This window comes from Colletes gigas, unplaced genomic scaffold (genome assembly GCF_013123115.1).
Source record: "Colletes gigas isolate AHSC1104 unplaced genomic scaffold, ASM1312311v1 Colletes_gigas_Sc00007, whole genome shotgun sequence".
In the NCBI taxonomy this organism is placed as follows: domain Eukaryota; kingdom Metazoa; phylum Arthropoda; class Insecta; order Hymenoptera; family Colletidae; genus Colletes; species Colletes gigas.
Genome location: NW_025106636.1, coordinates 7,554,131 through 7,570,974, shown reverse-complemented (window position 1 = coordinate 7,570,974; position 16,844 = coordinate 7,554,131). Strand labels below are relative to the sequence as shown.

The 16,844-nt window shown below is 33.2% G+C and overlaps 3 protein-coding genes across 3 annotated transcripts; 2 read left to right on the top strand and 1 right to left on the bottom strand.

Moving 5' to 3' along the window:
* Positions 1–120: 120 nt before the first annotated feature.
* Positions 121–1,713, top strand: LOC122396200 (eukaryotic translation initiation factor 3 subunit H). The gene is made up of 2 exons (XM_043394388.1): positions 121–761; positions 842–1,713. Exons 1-2 carry the CDS (start codon positions 499–501, stop codon positions 1,587–1,589), a joined length of 1,011 nt encoding a protein of 336 aa, XP_043250323.1. The 5' UTR covers positions 121–498; the 3' UTR covers positions 1,590–1,713.
* Positions 1,714–2,554: 841 nt separating this feature from the next.
* Positions 2,555–5,675, top strand: LOC122396227 (sorting nexin lst-4). Its single transcript, XM_043394428.1, has 5 exons — positions 2,555–2,911; positions 3,078–3,267; positions 3,365–3,828; positions 3,914–4,609; positions 4,920–5,675. The coding sequence occupies exons 1-5, from the start codon at positions 2,897–2,899 to the stop codon at positions 5,169–5,171; spliced, it is 1,617 nt and encodes a 538-aa protein (XP_043250363.1). The 5' UTR covers positions 2,555–2,896; the 3' UTR covers positions 5,172–5,675.
* Positions 5,676–11,500: 5,825 nt separating this feature from the next.
* LOC122396206 (calcium/calmodulin-dependent protein kinase type 1) lies at positions 11,501–16,693 on the bottom strand. The gene is made up of 8 exons (XM_043394398.1): positions 15,871–16,693; positions 14,487–14,621; positions 14,350–14,424; positions 13,977–14,239; positions 13,719–13,859; positions 13,137–13,263; positions 11,917–12,004; positions 11,501–11,823 (listed from the first exon to the last, which is right to left on the bottom strand). The coding sequence occupies exons 1-8, from the start codon at positions 15,978–15,980 to the stop codon at positions 11,638–11,640; spliced, it is 1,125 nt and encodes a 374-aa protein (XP_043250333.1). The 5' UTR covers positions 15,981–16,693; the 3' UTR covers positions 11,501–11,637.
* Between the last annotated feature and the right edge of the window lie 151 nt (positions 16,694–16,844).

Below are 16,844 nucleotides of genomic sequence, written 5' to 3'. Positions count from 1 at the left end.
TGATGGACATTCGTGGGAATTTTGGTCATGCGCATTGGAGCGCATAACTAGAATTTAGGGTATCGTTGGATCCCAGTAAGGAACAAAATTTAAGGAAGTTACAGGGAAAGAGATAAAAACAAAAAATTTCCTCTTAATCTACATGAGTATAGCTAGAGAAATACGTAGGGGATCTTCGATAAGTTAATTTTTGTGTGATTAGCGAGCATTTGCACCTCTTTTTGCGCTAAAGATACATCTATGGTAGCGGACGACAGGTAGCTGTGACGTCGCTTACGCATGCACAAGAAAGGAATCTCACGAGGGAAAATTCCCACGAATGTTCACACTGTGCGTAAGTGGTAGGGGGACAGTTTTCTCTGGCTGCGGCAGACCGTCTGCCGTTTGGTAACACTGGGTTAAGTGGAGTTCTTTTCGACCCTAACCTTGGTGACTGACAATTATTCGAAAGCATACGCTAAAAGCTTGTGTTAAATTGGAATATATCTTGGTTTTAAAATGAATTCAAGAACACAAACAAGAAAGATTCCCGAATCGGAGCCGCGTATAGATTATGTTCAATGCGACGGACTGGTAGTTATGAAAATGGTAAAACATTGTCACGAAGAGTCCATGAGTAATATGGATGTTGCTCAAGGTGCTCTTCTTGGTTTGGTTGTTCAAAATCGTCTTGAAATCACAAATTGTTTTCCCTTTCCGAAAAATGACGAGATCATGGATGAGGAAGAATATCAATTGGCCATGATGCGTCGTCTCAGATGGTAAATATTTTTCTAATTCAAAATTTCTGTTTCATCACCTTTGTCTTGATGCATCTAGACGTAATAAAATGTTTTTACAGGGTTAATGTTGATCACTTTCATGTTGGTTGGTACCAAAGTGCAGATGTTGGAAACTTTTTAAATCTATCGCTGTTAGAATCACAGTATCATTATCAAACTTCCATAGAGGAATCTGTAGTGCTTATATACGATACGGCTAAGTCAGCGAGAGGTTTCTTGACGTTAAAAGCATATAGACTTACTCCGCAAGCTATACAAATGTACAAGGAAGGTGAATTTACACCAGAGGCCTTACGTACCTTGAAAATTGGTTACGAGAGTCTTTTCATTGAAATACCAGTTGTGATAAAAAACAGTAACTTGACTAACATAATGATGTCTGAATTGGAAGAAATGATACCTGAAGAGGAAGGTACAAAGTATTTAGACCTTGGAACAGCCACTGTTCTGGAAAATCAACTACGTTGTTTAATGGATAGAGTAGATGAATTGAATCAAGAAGCTATGAAATTCAATAGGTATCAACAGCTAGTTGTTCGCCAACAGCAAGAAAAGAATAGACTTTTAGCTAAACGAGCCCAAGAAAATGCTGCTAGGGCTGCAAAAGACGAGCCCCCGCTGCCGGACGATGATATCAATAAACTCATGAGACCTTTGCCTGTGCCACCAAGGCTAAATCCTATGATCGTAGCTGGACAAATTAATACATACAGCGAACACATTTCGCAATTCTGCGCTCAAAGCTTAGCAAAATTGTATATTACTCAGAGTCTTCAAAATGCAAAAGAGTCAAAATCTTCACATTGAAAGAATATTCCTTATAATTTTAAAATAAAATTTTGTGACATTGTCTATATGTACATTTTAAGTTTTTATATACTTTTCCTTCTGCAGTAAATATGTACAATACATCTTTACATAGTTACAAATCGTACAAATAAAAGCTGTATATGTTAATTTAATCATTTTGTATTAATTAGTTATTTGAACATTTATTGTATTATTAATTATAACTTCGTTAAGTTATCAATATTTGAAATAAAATGATAATAAAATTGGTTTTGTTGAATAGATTTTCTGTTACTAGAAAGGAAATTATATTTTGTTCAATTTCAAACAATAAATAAAAGACTAAAATGTCGGAAAGAATCATTTTTTCTTTTATTCCGTGTATATAATTTAAATATTATTAAAATACTTGACTGTTTGAATATTTTATGCAGCAATGTAATATTTAAATAATCATAGCATTTGAATAATGCGACGTGACTATAAATCAAGTTTTTTAAGTTCGTTGTCCGTTTTTAAACCTTACTTTTGTAGAAAGCATTTTGTTAATATTCTGTACATTTTTAATTTGAGAGGGAAGAATTGATAAAATATTTACACTGTTTGGTTGTTGGTAGCTTTTTTTCTTAGAATATTTTTAGTAGTATTCAAATAATGATATTCGAACGATTAATATTCAAGATATTTGAAGCTTTCACGGCTCGGGTTCTGATAGTTGATGTTAACTTAGGCTAAATCGATATTCGAGTAGCAACGTTCGAATGATATTTGAGTATTCGATTACTCAATAGGTATTGGTGTATTAAATAATTTGAATAGTTTTAGCTCTACTTCGAAGTTGAAATTGTACACTCTCGGACAAAAGTTTCACGAGCCACGCGAATTAATTCGAAGAGGTGGATCCAAATTTCAGTAACGGATCGTAATTTTACGCGCCCTGTGTTCTGCGTCTAACCTCCAACCAAAAAACGGTTACGAATATCCTTAGCGGATCAGTATTTTCTTTATTTATTACGGTTAATGCGAAAAATGTTCGTCCAACTTGTTGCGTCAACGTGGTTCACGTGTAGGAAGCACAGTTTTCTGGAGTCATGAAAGCGTGTTATGTTCCGCGGACAGTAGTGGTAGTACAGTCGTTTAAAATTTCCATTTATGTGGCACAGTATCGCACACACGTTGAAGCGCAAATACGCAAATGTCAGTCATACGGCTGAGTAGATCGATGTAGGTATGTGACCGGGTGTGATCAAACAATTTGAAACAGAAAGACGAAAACTTGTACCGCTGGTTGGAATTTCAAATAACTGTTAGTGGATGTACTTACAATGGAGGGCCACCAGGTATGTAAACGTATCGGAGAAATAAAAACGATCGATGATCGGCACCAAGTTTAATCAACACCGCTTTGTGACTCATTCATTTATGTGGCAGTTAAACATAATTTCTTTGTGTTTCAGATGATATCATAGAAGCGTTTTCGTTCAATTATGTGTTGTATTTTTTTAGGTAAGGGCGCTATACGACTTTACAGGAGAATCAGGGACAGCAGAATTGTCTATCACAGCAGGAGAAGTTTTAACTGTCATGAGAGATAATGTGGGTGATGGGTGGTGCGAAGGTTTTAATCAAAGTGGAAAATCTGGATTGTTTCCAGCCGCATACGTTCAAATTGTTGAAACCACAGCATCCGTTTCAAGTATTTTTACCATTTTATCACGCGTAGAAAAAAGTTCTATTTAAGCAAACTTACTTTCTCAAACAATCACCGTATTCAAATTTTTTTCATGCATCAGATGCCATGACATCATCGCAACAGAGTTCTGGAGATTATTGGGATGATGATTGGGACGACGATTCTGAAGTTAGCCAAACCCAGGCTTATGTTCCTTCGCAACAGCAACAACAACAACCACAGCATATGACACAGTTGACTCAACAACATAGTACTATTGATTATGGTGATATAGTTTCTATGCAAACTATTCATTCTGTGATACCCGAAAGGCCTATACCGAATATACCAAAGAAGAATAATAAGTTTTCTACTTTAATAAAATCTGGCGAGGATAGTTTTTTATTAGGAATCAGAATAACAAATGTTCCTGAAAGTGAGAAAGTGTACGTTGAGGAGATCGACGGGGGACATTGTAGATGGGTTCCCAGGGGAGATTCTTACAATTGTGTAGTTACATCTCCCAAAAAGGAATCAAAACTGAAGGGGCTTAAAAGTTTCATAGTTTATCAACTGACGCCTACGGTATTTCTATATATATATATATATATCGGTTTATTTCTTATAATTTTAAGAAATAAATATTATCGTGAATTTGTTTTTATTGCAGTTTAACAACATTCAAGTGTCAAGAAGATATAAACACTTTGATTGGCTACATGAACGTTTGGAAGAAAAATATTGTTTTATTCCTATTCCGCCGTTGCCAGATAAACAAATATCGGGAAGATACGAAGAACAGTTTATCGAACATCGACGTACACAGCTACAAGAGTTCGTCGATTACGTCTGTAGACATCCTGTGTTGGCACGCAGCCGCGTCTGGGAGCATTTTATAACTTGTACAGATGAAAAACGATGGAAAGCCGGCAAGAGACAAGCGGAGAAAGATGAATTATTAGGTGTAAATTATTTTAATGCCATTCAATGTCCCGAAACTCCTTTGGATGCTATAAGAGTGGAAATCCAAATAGATGCTTACAGTAGATTTATAAGCGGATTAGATCCGGTAGTTAAGAATTTCATGGCTATGGCTGTTGACCAAACAAAGAAAAATCAAGTTCTCTACAAGAGGGAATTTCAAAAAATTAGTCAATCTTTTAACGCGTTGAGCCATGCGTTGGAAGGAGACGATAGCAGTCGAGGTAGATTGACTTATGCGTTGAAGATAACGGGCGACGCTTATAACGATATAGGCAAATTGTACGAAGAACAGCCTAAGTTTGATTGGGAACCTCTTGCTGATAAGTTCCATATTTATAGAGGAATTATCAGTAGTTTCCCAGACGTAATCAGTATACATAAGGTAATCGAATGGGAAAATTGAATCCTTTATGCATAAATTTTATTAGGGTGTCCCAAAAAATATTGCGCATTTCGAAATTTTAATTTATCGATTGATATCCACAACAAAGCATAATTCCAAACATGACGATCTATGGGCTTCTACCGTCGTTCTGAAAGCAATCACATTCTTCTGCAATCCTATTCCGATACTACGGACGCAAAACAAGCAGTGACTAAAATACGCAATATTTTGAGACACATTCTAATAATTGATAAAGTATTATGAAAACAGTTACTGACGCATGTATATATTTTCTTGACTTGTTTAGAGTGCCGTGCAAAAAAGGAAAGATTGTGAAAGGTTAGTAAGTGAACATAAAATGGAACCGCAACAAATGCGAGAGCTTTCTCATCGGACGGACATAATAGCGCGAGCTCTTCTTGCCGAAGAAACACATTTTCAAGCAGAACAGGAGATACATATAACCCAAGCCATGAAAACGCATCTTGCTGAGCAAATTACGTTTTATCAGAAAATTGTAGATAAATTACGAGAGGCGTTAAATTCATACGAAGGCTGAAACGCGTGACTATCGTAATTTAAGAAGGCTTTGCACACACGATATCATTTTATATAATCAATAATATCGAAATACGATATTTAGTTTAAAATGTACGAAGTGCATGAAGTGTAACAGAATTTCTATAATAGAAAGAATTTAATACGTGATTTGAACACGAATGCAGACGATTTCGAATGGATTTATATTTAATCATGGATAAGCACAGATCGCAAGAGCAATAACATAAATAAGATCAGAAGGGGCCAATAGTTTGTTTTTAGATGTACCAAAAATCACACGTATATAAAAATATGAAAAATATATTTTCTATTTATAGTATTTTTTTATGTACATTTCAGTTGTACAATCCGGTATTATTTCAGCGACTGAATAAACAGAAAAGAATGGTATTAAACTGGACTGGAAGAGGTGAAGTGTAATTTTCAGAAATCAGATAAGTAACATCAATTAAGCGGTATTATTAATGATGCATAGTAATATATTACATGTTAATTTTTCATGGCTGCTACTTTTAAAAATTTAAAGATCTATTTTGTAACTTTTTTTTTTTTATTATTTTTTTCTATAGATATTTCTCATCATGAATGTTACTTTGATCATTAACTCTTTCCTACAATACAGTTATATACATGTAAATCATTTATAATGCTTTTTACAAGTGATATTAATATGTGCTTGAAATATAAGCTAAATTTTACACGTATTACATCGATATTAAGAACTAAATTCCTATTATCTATAACTCAGCATAAAAGTTTACATTACATTCTATAAGGAACATAAAATTTCTGTTATTTTTTATTAGCGGTTTATATATTATAGTTAAAAAAAAATGTTAGTACCATGTATTAATATGTATCTGCAGATTATAATATTATACGTTATTGTATCATATATATATATATATATATGTATATTTCAGTATGAACACGCTACAAATAATGGTTACAACACAATAGAAATATTTATTGTTTCCCTTATACATAAAAAATCAAGTAAAAATATACTTAAACTATATGAATGTTATACAGATAAATCAATTAGATATATTTATATATAATCACAGAAAACAAATTATTCGATACTTTAGTTTCTATAGAATGTAATGCAAACTATGTCTATAATCAAACTATTCTTGTGCTCAAATTAATCGACCGATTTATGTTGAGAACACCAAGGATTAAGTACCTCGTATGATTCGTGTATTGTTGATCCGTAATATTGTTTTGTAAAGGCAGCCACTGTATATTGATAAATCATTAACATAAAATGTAACAATTTTGTAAATTTCCTATTTAACGTATTTAATTGAATGGGAACCGAATTGTTACAACTACAGATCGCTAGTTAACGAATTATAAATTAAGGCATACCATTGTTACTGCATTTAAAATAATTTGTATAAAAAGGTAGTTTAATTTTAAGCACAAACACATACAATTTTGTAAATGTTATTATCATCATCATCATTATCATTATTTTCGTCAACCGTATTTTCCTTTTTTTTTTTATCATCGAAAAGGAATTCCAATAAATGTGTATTAAATTAAAGTATAATTATTATTTTACTTACTCTTTAATCTACAAGCGTTGTAACACTTCCATTATTTTTAATCTTTCTTACAACGTAACGTAGCTCTCGCAGTTCGTAACAAAAAGTAATTGCACTAATGTAACAAATTGAAAAATTAAATTGATTGTATATATGTGTATATATCTTTTATTCGATCAACATTCTACGAAGTAGCACCTCGTACGAGAAATTGAAAAACTGTTACAACTTCAAAATTGTACCGTTCGATATCGATCTTTTACATCGACCTTTCCATAGTTACAAGCCAGATTTACGAACAAAACATGTTACATTTATTAAGCAATTCGCACTATAAATTTAATTACACCTATTTTCAAATCGATGGTTGTTCAAATTTATGATGAAGTTTACAGAAATTTTATATCTCCGATACTGAAAATAAATCGACAATTTTAACCAATTCTTTAAGAGGTAAGAATATATATATTGGCACTGTAAACTAGATTATCGTATTCTGGTTACTAACAATAAGGTCCGTCGCATAGGTGTGAGAAATTTGTGTAATTATTTTCTAGGAGCTCAAAATCTCCGTATTATATGTAATTTAATAATAAGACATCCGATACTTATCTTCACATGCACAAATTCAAGCATAACAATTGCAACGCTTATGCGATGAGGAAATTACAGTAGGAAGAAGTTGTTCCTGTATTAGTTAATAAATATAGGAGCGTTATACGCTTAATTTATAGGCAACAATTAATGTATTTTAATCAACAGTACATACTCCCTCCCTCGCTCTCTCGCTTTCATACTCGTCCTCTCGCTCCATACATACTCTATCAGTCTGGCGTTTATATTGTTTTTCCGATTTAAGACTGCAAGTAACGAGTCGTTTTCATTGCTATTTAAAATCAGCTTATCTTTACATCACATTTGCAATGTTTCTGCCGATATGTTTATTCGCGTGGCACTGTCTCTTTTTTTTTCTTTTTTTTTGCTTTTAAATACAAGCTAAGCTCCTTTTACTTCCTTTTAGAATTTTAAATTACAAGCTAGTCGATAACGCACGAACGTTGGCATAAAAAAATGTTTTTCAAAGAACCCTTCTTATTAGATGACACGATGCTGGCAATGAGAAAAATGTAATAATTTCTCTTCTTTTTTGTAATTCATTTCGCTGTACGAATACAGGAAAGTACATTGGAAATGATAAAAAGAAATCGGAAAGTATCGTTTGCGTTAAGTAGCAATTAGTAATATAAATTTTTGCTTAATGCAGTTATCATCCGTGTAATTTTTACAGGCAATATTTTCTTTTATATTTTCCATTTTTTAATGTTCCATCATCGTGTCATCCGAGGCACTTTAGAATACATTATACTGCACAATGAAAGACCTTTTATCAATTTAACTTGAATTAATTTCGATACTAAAATATTTTTGACAGGAATAAATGATGATCATTGCATTGTTTGTATCCATAATTTTCTTTGTATGTGTTTTTCGCGCTAAATTCATATTTGTTTGAATAACTTTAGTAGCTACCTTATAGTTAATATAATTATTATCAATTTCAAAATTATTTTTATAGTGTTATACGAATCCATTAAAGTTCTTTTATATTATTTTTACTATACGAATAGTGCCCGGTACACGGACGGATGTCTAATATGATAGTTCAAAGTGATTATCATATTTATAGTTTATAAAGTTAAAGAGAAAGAGATAGTAGTTTATGATAAAAAGAGTGCCCGCTCGATAAACAGCAATAATTCTCTCTACGTGAGTACGCAACACATGATTTTTAAATCCATCAAGTATAATTTAGATTTATTTCAAAGCACGTTTCAAAGAACACGAAAAACATTAAATTTTTTTAAATACAATTTGGCGCATCAATACACAACGCACGTTTTTCTTTGCGTATATAATACAGCATTTAAATTTAAGTAAAAATATCCTGAACATTAAAACCGATCATTGCAATAAATTATTTTACGCATTCCAATTAAGATATTCCATTTTAATAAAAATTCTCAACATTCGTCGTTATTATTAATATTGATTTACTATTGAGTATAACCATAATAACATCATTATCACAAGATCATGGTATTATTGCACTTGATTGCAATCATTTATAAAAAAATAAAGTAATACCACTGTGTACTAAAAGTATTCTTGAACCTTTCGTTGAAGTATTTGTTACAATTCAAATACTGAGTACTGCGTACGATTAATCGATTTTTTTCCATATCATAATGAGATACAAATATAAATAGCTAGATTATATTTCAACCTTTTGGAACTTATACGACGATACCATTATATCGTCGGCGTATAAAGAAATATTTAATACAAAAATATTTATATAAAGTTTCTCGCGATATATCGATGGCGTTTAATTTATACATAAATGTGACGTATATAAATAACATGTACATTTTTGTTGCAACGCAGGTTCGAATACGAATAATTAATTCTTAACTAGCCCAATATCAAGTTTGTGCTTTACACATTATTTTTTTAAACGCGTCAATTTTGCTTTACGTATCAATTTACGAAATTTGATTTTCGTATTGTCGAAAGAGACGAAGAGAAAATGTAATAAAAATTCATGAAAAGTGGAAACAGATAAAACTTGACACTATATAATTTGCTTTTTATATTTGCATCTTGCAAACAGACATGTGAGGAATCGTGTATGCATTATGTACACTTTCCTTGAAGTTTCGGTGCAACATATTGATAGAAATATCGGTAGAGCAATATACTTGTACGTGTACATACATTAAATCTAGTTTAATAGATCTGATTTAGAGTTCTTAGAAATATACTAATATCACTATGTAACAGAAGGAGTATACTGTGTACACAATGTACATTTTGTAATACAGTGCACTGTACATGGTTTGCTATAAAAACACTCGAGTCTAATTAGGTCATTGAATCAAAAGTGTATTTTAGTTCTCGGTGAAACGTGAAAAAAAAATATATTAATAGAAATCAGATCTTATACAGTTTTGCAACGCGATTCCGTGCGACAAGATCCCTCGTTTATTGAGAGTAAGCCGTGTTACAAAACATCGCTAAGTTTGTCTTTTCCTTCGTATTTCTCCAAATGCTAATTAAAAAAATGTTATTATACCGCCGCACCGATTACTCGGGAGCAGTGATGGGACTAATACAGTATCGATACTATCGATACCAGATAATGAAGTATTAGTTACTGTATAAATTGAGTAGATATCGATATTATCGTGAATAAATTCAATTGCAAACAGATAGAATTATTATACAACTTATTACCAGAAATTTTTCTTTATTCTTTTCGACATCCACGCATTGACAACGAAGTTGAGGGCAAACTCTAGTTTTTTTTTATATATTTTGAATGAATAATATCGATACTTGCTCCGTATTATACAATATTGGCATTGGTCAGTATTCGTTTCAAAAGTATCGGTATTGAAAGTTACTACCGAGTACCTGAGATTTTTATACCGTTCGATACTTCCCATTAAGTACTTTGGTATCGAATTGCTCGAATATTATCAATATACGTCGTATCAGTCCCGTTGCTACTCGAAAAGGTATCGGACTAAAAGTTGCATCGATTTATGGAATTTAAAACATATTTGCCAGGATACAATAAGACTTTAAGTCGCAAAAAATCATCTAAACAACCACTATTCATTACTCCAGACTTTATAAAAGATAAAAACTTGTCGTTGTACTGTTCACATTAGTTTTTACACATTTACTTAGATTTGATCCAGCAAGATTCTGTTTGTTAACAGTTTTATGAGATTTCGCATAGCTTTATCTAAATACGTAACTATACATCTCACTTGATCAAATCAATATTACAGTAACGCACATTTAACTTTCCTAAGATTTGGGATCCAACAATGAATGTTACATGTAAAGGATAGCGTATTTTTTGTAGAACCGAACCCGAACATTGACAAAGAATGAGAACGAGTAAAACTGTGCAATTAACAGAATTACAGAAACTACAAATCAATTATGTATATTAATATTATATATGTTAAGTTAGCTAAAAGTAATCTAATTTATGTGGTGTTTGAATTTGTTTCAATCGAAAGAGTTTCAGAAATGCATTGGTATCATTTTTAAAAAGGTAAAGACGAAAAACAGAAAATACAAACTTGTCTTATTGCATGATTATTAATCTTCTTACGGCATCACTTTGTACCGCGCATGCGCTTCTTCCTTTCGTTTCACCAATTCTCTTTGCTTTGTTGCTAGATCAGGTTTTGTTGAGCTCGAGACGCCGAGTGGAAAGGATCGGGATGGAATGAATCGTGGAAAGTTTACTGCGTAGATTTCAGTGACAGTTAATTGTGCATTACTGTATTAACATATCGCATAAAATTCTATCGATAGCTACGAATTCGTTTTCTATTGTTAATATGTACCAACACAGTAAAGATCTATTTATAATTGTTCGAATAGAGCCTGCAAACCGAAGGGGAGCGACAGAACGAAAAAGACTCGGAAAATCGCCTTATATCGTGCGGGCCGTTATATAGTTTGTAATGTACATAATTTAGTGGTGACCGTGTCACAGGTGACCACGTATAAAGCAGATTAGCTGGAAATCTATACAAACTCCTGCCCAGATTAAATAATATTGGCAAGAGGATAAACGCCATTCAACGGCTTCGATATTTGTTCATAGACGAAAATTTAGCAGCGTAACTCAGCTCTTTTTATACTTCCTTTGCTTTCTAAGATACGATACATTCGTTTGAAAGAGAGTAGACAGAGCGGTGCGTGTGCTACCCCACAGCTTGAAGCGTTTGTTGCGCAAGTATAATGGTGAATTTGGAGTGATTGGAATGGGGAGAGGATTTGAGGCCACCGAGCTTGATACGGATATCGGTGACTCAAGTATTTGCTTCAATTGAGGTTGGTCTGAGGCTCCACTGATCTGGGTTGATGACTGGGGTTCGATTGCGATTGATCGAGGTATGGCGTGGGGTTGCCGCTGGAGGGGCCTGTTGACCCTGGGCCCTGCTGCTGTTGGCCGCTGTTGAGTGTCAGCCGTTGCATTTGACGTATGACCGTGGTTGCGTGGAAGGCTTGCTGCAACCATGAGAGAAGAGGAAGACTTTCCTACGGAGCCTGGCGAGCAAACACATACAATCAGCAGCTTGATAATTATCTAACCATACTAACCTTCCACCTTGATTTGGCGAAATTCTTTCTAAGTTGTTCCGATACAGTACCGTGGATATTTTTATTGCTAGCCGCGTTGCCGGAAATCCTGGAAAAACCAATTACACAATACTGTATTAAAAGTGAATAAATAATATAGAATATATGCTTAGTCATTGAATACGTTAAGAAAGCAGCCTGGTAATCTCGAATAAATACATGCATCTTTTTTTGTATTTTCTTGGAGATTATAATAGAATTCGTAAAAATAGTAATGTCATTCGAGGAAACAAAAAGTATCTCGTTAAACTAAATTGAATGAGCTATGTACCTACTAATTTCTATTGCGATATAATTCGCGTAAAATCGAAAATAGCAATGAAACAGCAATATTTGGCCCAAAATACCAGACTGCCCCCTTAACCCTCTCGTGCACATGACCTTCACACAGAGCGCCAAATTTCTTAAGAACAAAGCCTCGTTTATTTTCATGGATACATACTGTTCTGTGATGCCAAATATCGATTGAAATATAAACTGTTATGCAAACACAAATTATGCACACGAGAGGGTTAATTATTTTTATGTATTTATGTGTTTATCAGTCTTTGTGTTAAGAGATTAAACTTTTATCGAAAAAGATCATTAACAATTTTTATGAAGGGTTATTTAATTTTTAATTTGCAATATGTTCTTGATTACTGTGCATAGCTGGGAATTATACGAATCTTGAGATGTGTTAAATTAATGAATGACAAAATAAATATAATTCTCTTACTTACTTAATCCACATCTATCTTAACATTAAAGGCAATTCTGTTCCTGTAATATTCTTACTACGTACTTGAATACTTTAAAACATGACTTTTCAATTGTTCAGAGCCATAAATATGCTCTATAAATTTTATTGAATAATTGCTAATTCTATGATTTTGTTATTAGATAATTTTATATAATTGCAAGTACAGTCGTACCCTGAATTTTCATAAGTTAAATCGTATATTAACATTGTATCAGATTAAGAGAAAGGTTCATTTTTTAGTAAAAGCGACTAGGGAGATCAAATTTAGCTATATTTATATTTACAAAGTATATAAAATGAAGTACGTGAAAAAAACGTCTATCGTGTCGCTACTAGAAACAACATAAATACGAAACTACGTAAGTCGATGAAACATAAATCGGGGTATGACTGTAACAAAAAAATGATATGTAATATATTAGAGTAACGATAATCTTACCAGGGATGCGCAAGGGCTTGTGTACAAGTATAGCGCTCTTTAACATTGACACACATCAACTTGTGAATGAAATCCTTTGCTGAGTCACTGATATCGTCCCAGTACGGCGAATCAAATTCAAATTCACCTATAACAGTCTGGTTAGCTCTTTGCTATAGAGTAGACGACTTTATTATGAAGTATTTCGTTTAAATCAAATATTTTATTTGGAAGAAATACTGTTAGCTTCACACTTTGTACAATAAATTCAATTTTTTTATGACTCACTTTAAACCCTTCTCGATAATCGTTGCTTCAATTGTACGACAGTAATACTGTGACCGAATTTGTAGTGCTAGTTTTTGAAAAGGAACAGCTAATAGCTTTTTACAAGAAACGCGGACGCGCACAAAATATCATTTACTTACTACACTAGCATGTATACAGCAGCATACAAAAACTAGAATAGTACCTTAAAAATGAAAATTTCAAGTTAATGTACAGCTGCATGTGCTTGTCGATCCTAAAAGTAGTAACTAAATTGAAGTGATAGTATGGTCCTTCCAAATGCCAAAAACTTGCACTCAAAAGTAATATTATTACCTTTCATTATTTGTGCAAACAGATTGGCGTCGTTTTCGTCGTAAAACGGTGGATATCCACACAGCAGGATATAAGAAATGACCCCTATGCTCCAAACATCGATAGCCTTCCCATACGGCTTTTGCGCTAAGACTTCTGGAGCTGTGTACACACATAATACATTTTTAAATCTTTTAGGAAAACAACAAAAATTGGACTAGGTAAAAGTACGCAATTCAATGTAATGATAAATAAGATAATTAGAATTTATAAACATACCAACATATCCGGGAGTACCACAAGCAGTTGCCATTATACCAGAATCCTCCATTTTTGACAGACCAAAATCACTAATCATAATCTTACTATCTTCGTCTGGACTATAATATAAAAGATTTTCAGGTTTAAGATCTCTGTGCACAACACCCTGTTCGTGCATATAGTGCACAGCTTCAAGGACTTGTCTTATTAATCCTGATGCATCTTTTTCTGTATAGGAACCTTTCTCAACAATTCTATCAAAGAGTTCTCCGCCAGTTACCCTAATACAAACAAATAAATGTATGTAATACCATAAATTGCACATTTATCATTTTTAATCTTGCATCTAATCCTTTTAGGACCGTTGCCCGGTATTATATAAAGTACTTACAATTCCATAACTAAATAAACTTTGTGTTTGTCCTCAAATGTTTCCAGCAGTTGTACAATATTTGGATGTGATAACCTGGTAGAGAACAGATATTGTATAATAAATTTTCAACAGGTACAAATTATTATACTATTTACCTTCTTAACACTTTGATTTCATTTTCTAAAGAGTCTTCTTTTCCCTTCAATGCTTTCTTGTCGGTGATTTTCACAGCATACATTTGACCAGGTTTCTCTTTACTTTCTGCCAAATGTACTTCAGAGAAAGCACCCCTATAGAAAATATTGTGTATTTAGATCAAGTTATACTTTTGTCCGAATATATGCAGCAGATATATATTACTTTAAAGCATTTGTAAGAAAATATCAGACATTCGTAAGGAATAGGAGTAGAATACATATAATAAGGTAATGAGGCTTATGCAATTACTCATTATTGCAATATGCTGTAACATTTATGCCCAAACTTTTGATTCAATAATGGACTGAGTATAATTAACTCTGACATATTCTTATGCAAATGTTTTCACAAGGCAACAGATCCATTAATATTCACGATACAGTAAATGTGTGGCTTAAATAAAAAAAATAATTTAAACAATTTAATAAAATATATAAAACATTATTCTTGATATTGTGAAATACATGTACAATAGTATGTACATTTATTAATTGTATTTATTCTTATATAAAATAATTTATCAATTATCATAAATTAAGATATATATATATATATACGTGTATAGTATTATATATATATTTTTCTTTAATATATATATATGTGTATAGAAGGAACCAAGGAAGTTATACAATAAGTACTTCTTATTGACAGTAAGTACTTTTTCATTTCGTATTTTTCAACACAAGATGAAATAAAATTATTTGTTGAAAATACAATTTTCGTATGTATATGAATTACCGATTCTGTACGGATCAGAAAAAATATGATAGAACATTTGTCATAAACGTCGAGATATTTTAAATGTAAAACATTTTCGAAACGATAGAATTCGTAAAAAAAAATTTAAAATTCGAATTAAACGAGGAATTATATCTATTCGAAGCCTATATAGAGTCAAAGTATTTACACTGCATTCAAGCAACAAATTCCCCAATATTTCGAGATGTGTGCGTATTATCGGATGGTCTTCGGTAAAATACAATTAAATGTGCAGACAAATTAAACAAGTTGAAACGTACAGGATGACAGAAAACGAAAATGAAAATAATGTTAAAAAGTTGGAAAGTGTGAATACATTAAACCATTTATATAAGCGTGTTTGATAACGTTAAAGAAAATGGTACATTGACAATGTTGCGTATAAATTTTAACAATAAGCAATATTTAGTCTTCGATACGAAAAATTCGTTGCAACATTTTAATCGTTATTGGCCGCGATATTCGATCGATTCCTTAAAAATTTCTAAATATGCGATGCAAGCAACACGCATTCAAGAATTCCAAGCAAACCATGTTCTATTACTTTCCAATACGCAGTCCGTATCGATATATAATACGTACGTTCCGAGCAACTCCTTCAGGATATATTTGTCCTCGACGGACGGCGACTTATCGTCTTTTCCATCCTTTTTGATCTTCTTGCTCGAATCCTTTTTACCGAAGAGCGGCATTTTTCGAGGTTTGATATTGCAAAAAATTATTAACAATCACACCACTTTCCGACTCTCTAAACGTGTTTTCTGTGGCTGCGTGAGCGACCGATCCTGACAGGTTATGCGTACGTCGAACGAAGATCGCCAGAACGAAAGTTCTTGGTCCGTCTTGCTTATGAGTTTCCGATCATTCGGCGACGAAAAAATAAGGGGGAAAAGACCGTCGTCAAACGCCTCGTAAAATCATCGTTTCGAGGCGCTGAATGATCATGAACTCTCAACCTTTACACACAGTAAACGATAGCGGACACCCGTGTGCACCACACGATGCTCCACTTTGCTTATCCGTGGACCGAGTTTGACACGTATTTGTTCCGCGCACTATTCCGCTACCGAAACGCTCTATTCCCCGTCGCGCGTATCGGGCTCAGGGTCGCGGCCTCGCGCCCTCGCGGTACTGCTAGTACCACAAGTACTCTCTGCTACAACCAATATGTATAGCACTATGTAGACAGATAGCTCTAACGTGTACGCGTATCGGTTCTACTCCGTTTTATCGTTATCGTGATATTCCGTTTTGTCGTTCGTGATAAACGCATGCTAATATTCGGACGGATCATAATATTTTGTGACGAATACACTGACGCTTCTGGAATTCGCCGTCAGATGGCTATCAATTCGTGGCTGATTCTCGCAACTTGTGCAATTGCACTTACCTATACCTAGTGATGGGATTCGAAATGTTTTAAATCCTATTACCTATTCCATTTAGAGTGTGGCTTCCCGCGTCTGGATATCGATTAAAAAAAATCCGAATTTATAATCGAAGCGTAAACAGAAATTAATTTACGAACGAATCTAAAGTTTGTATTAATATTCGTG

Excerpts from the sequence above, each read along its gene's own strand:
- LOC122396200 (XM_043394388.1), top strand. The coding sequence starts at position 499 with ATGAATTCAAGAACACAAACAAGAAAGATTCCCGAATCGGAGCCGCGT. Across the intron at positions 762-841 it reads ATGATGCGTCGTCTCAGATG|GGTTAATGTTGATCACTTTC; the intron begins GTAAATATTTTT and ends ATGTTTTTACAG.
- LOC122396206 (XM_043394398.1), bottom strand. The coding sequence starts at position 15,980 with ATGCCGCTCTTCGGTAAAAAGGATTCGAGCAAGAAGATCAAAAAGGAT. Across the intron at positions 14,425-14,486 it reads GAAATCAAAGTGTTAAGAAG|GTTATCACATCCAAATATTG; the intron begins GTAAATAGTATA and ends GTTCTCTACCAG. Across the intron at positions 13,264-13,718 it reads GTTTGCACAAATAATGAAAG|GTGAATTTGAATTTGATTCG; the intron begins GTAATAATATTA and ends AGACTGTTATAG.
- LOC122396227 (XM_043394428.1), top strand. Across the intron at positions 3,829-3,913 it reads TTTATCAACTGACGCCTACG|TTTAACAACATTCAAGTGTC; the intron begins GTATTTCTATAT and ends TTTTTATTGCAG. Across the intron at positions 4,610-4,919 it reads ACGTAATCAGTATACATAAG|AGTGCCGTGCAAAAAAGGAA; the intron begins GTAATCGAATGG and ends TGACTTGTTTAG.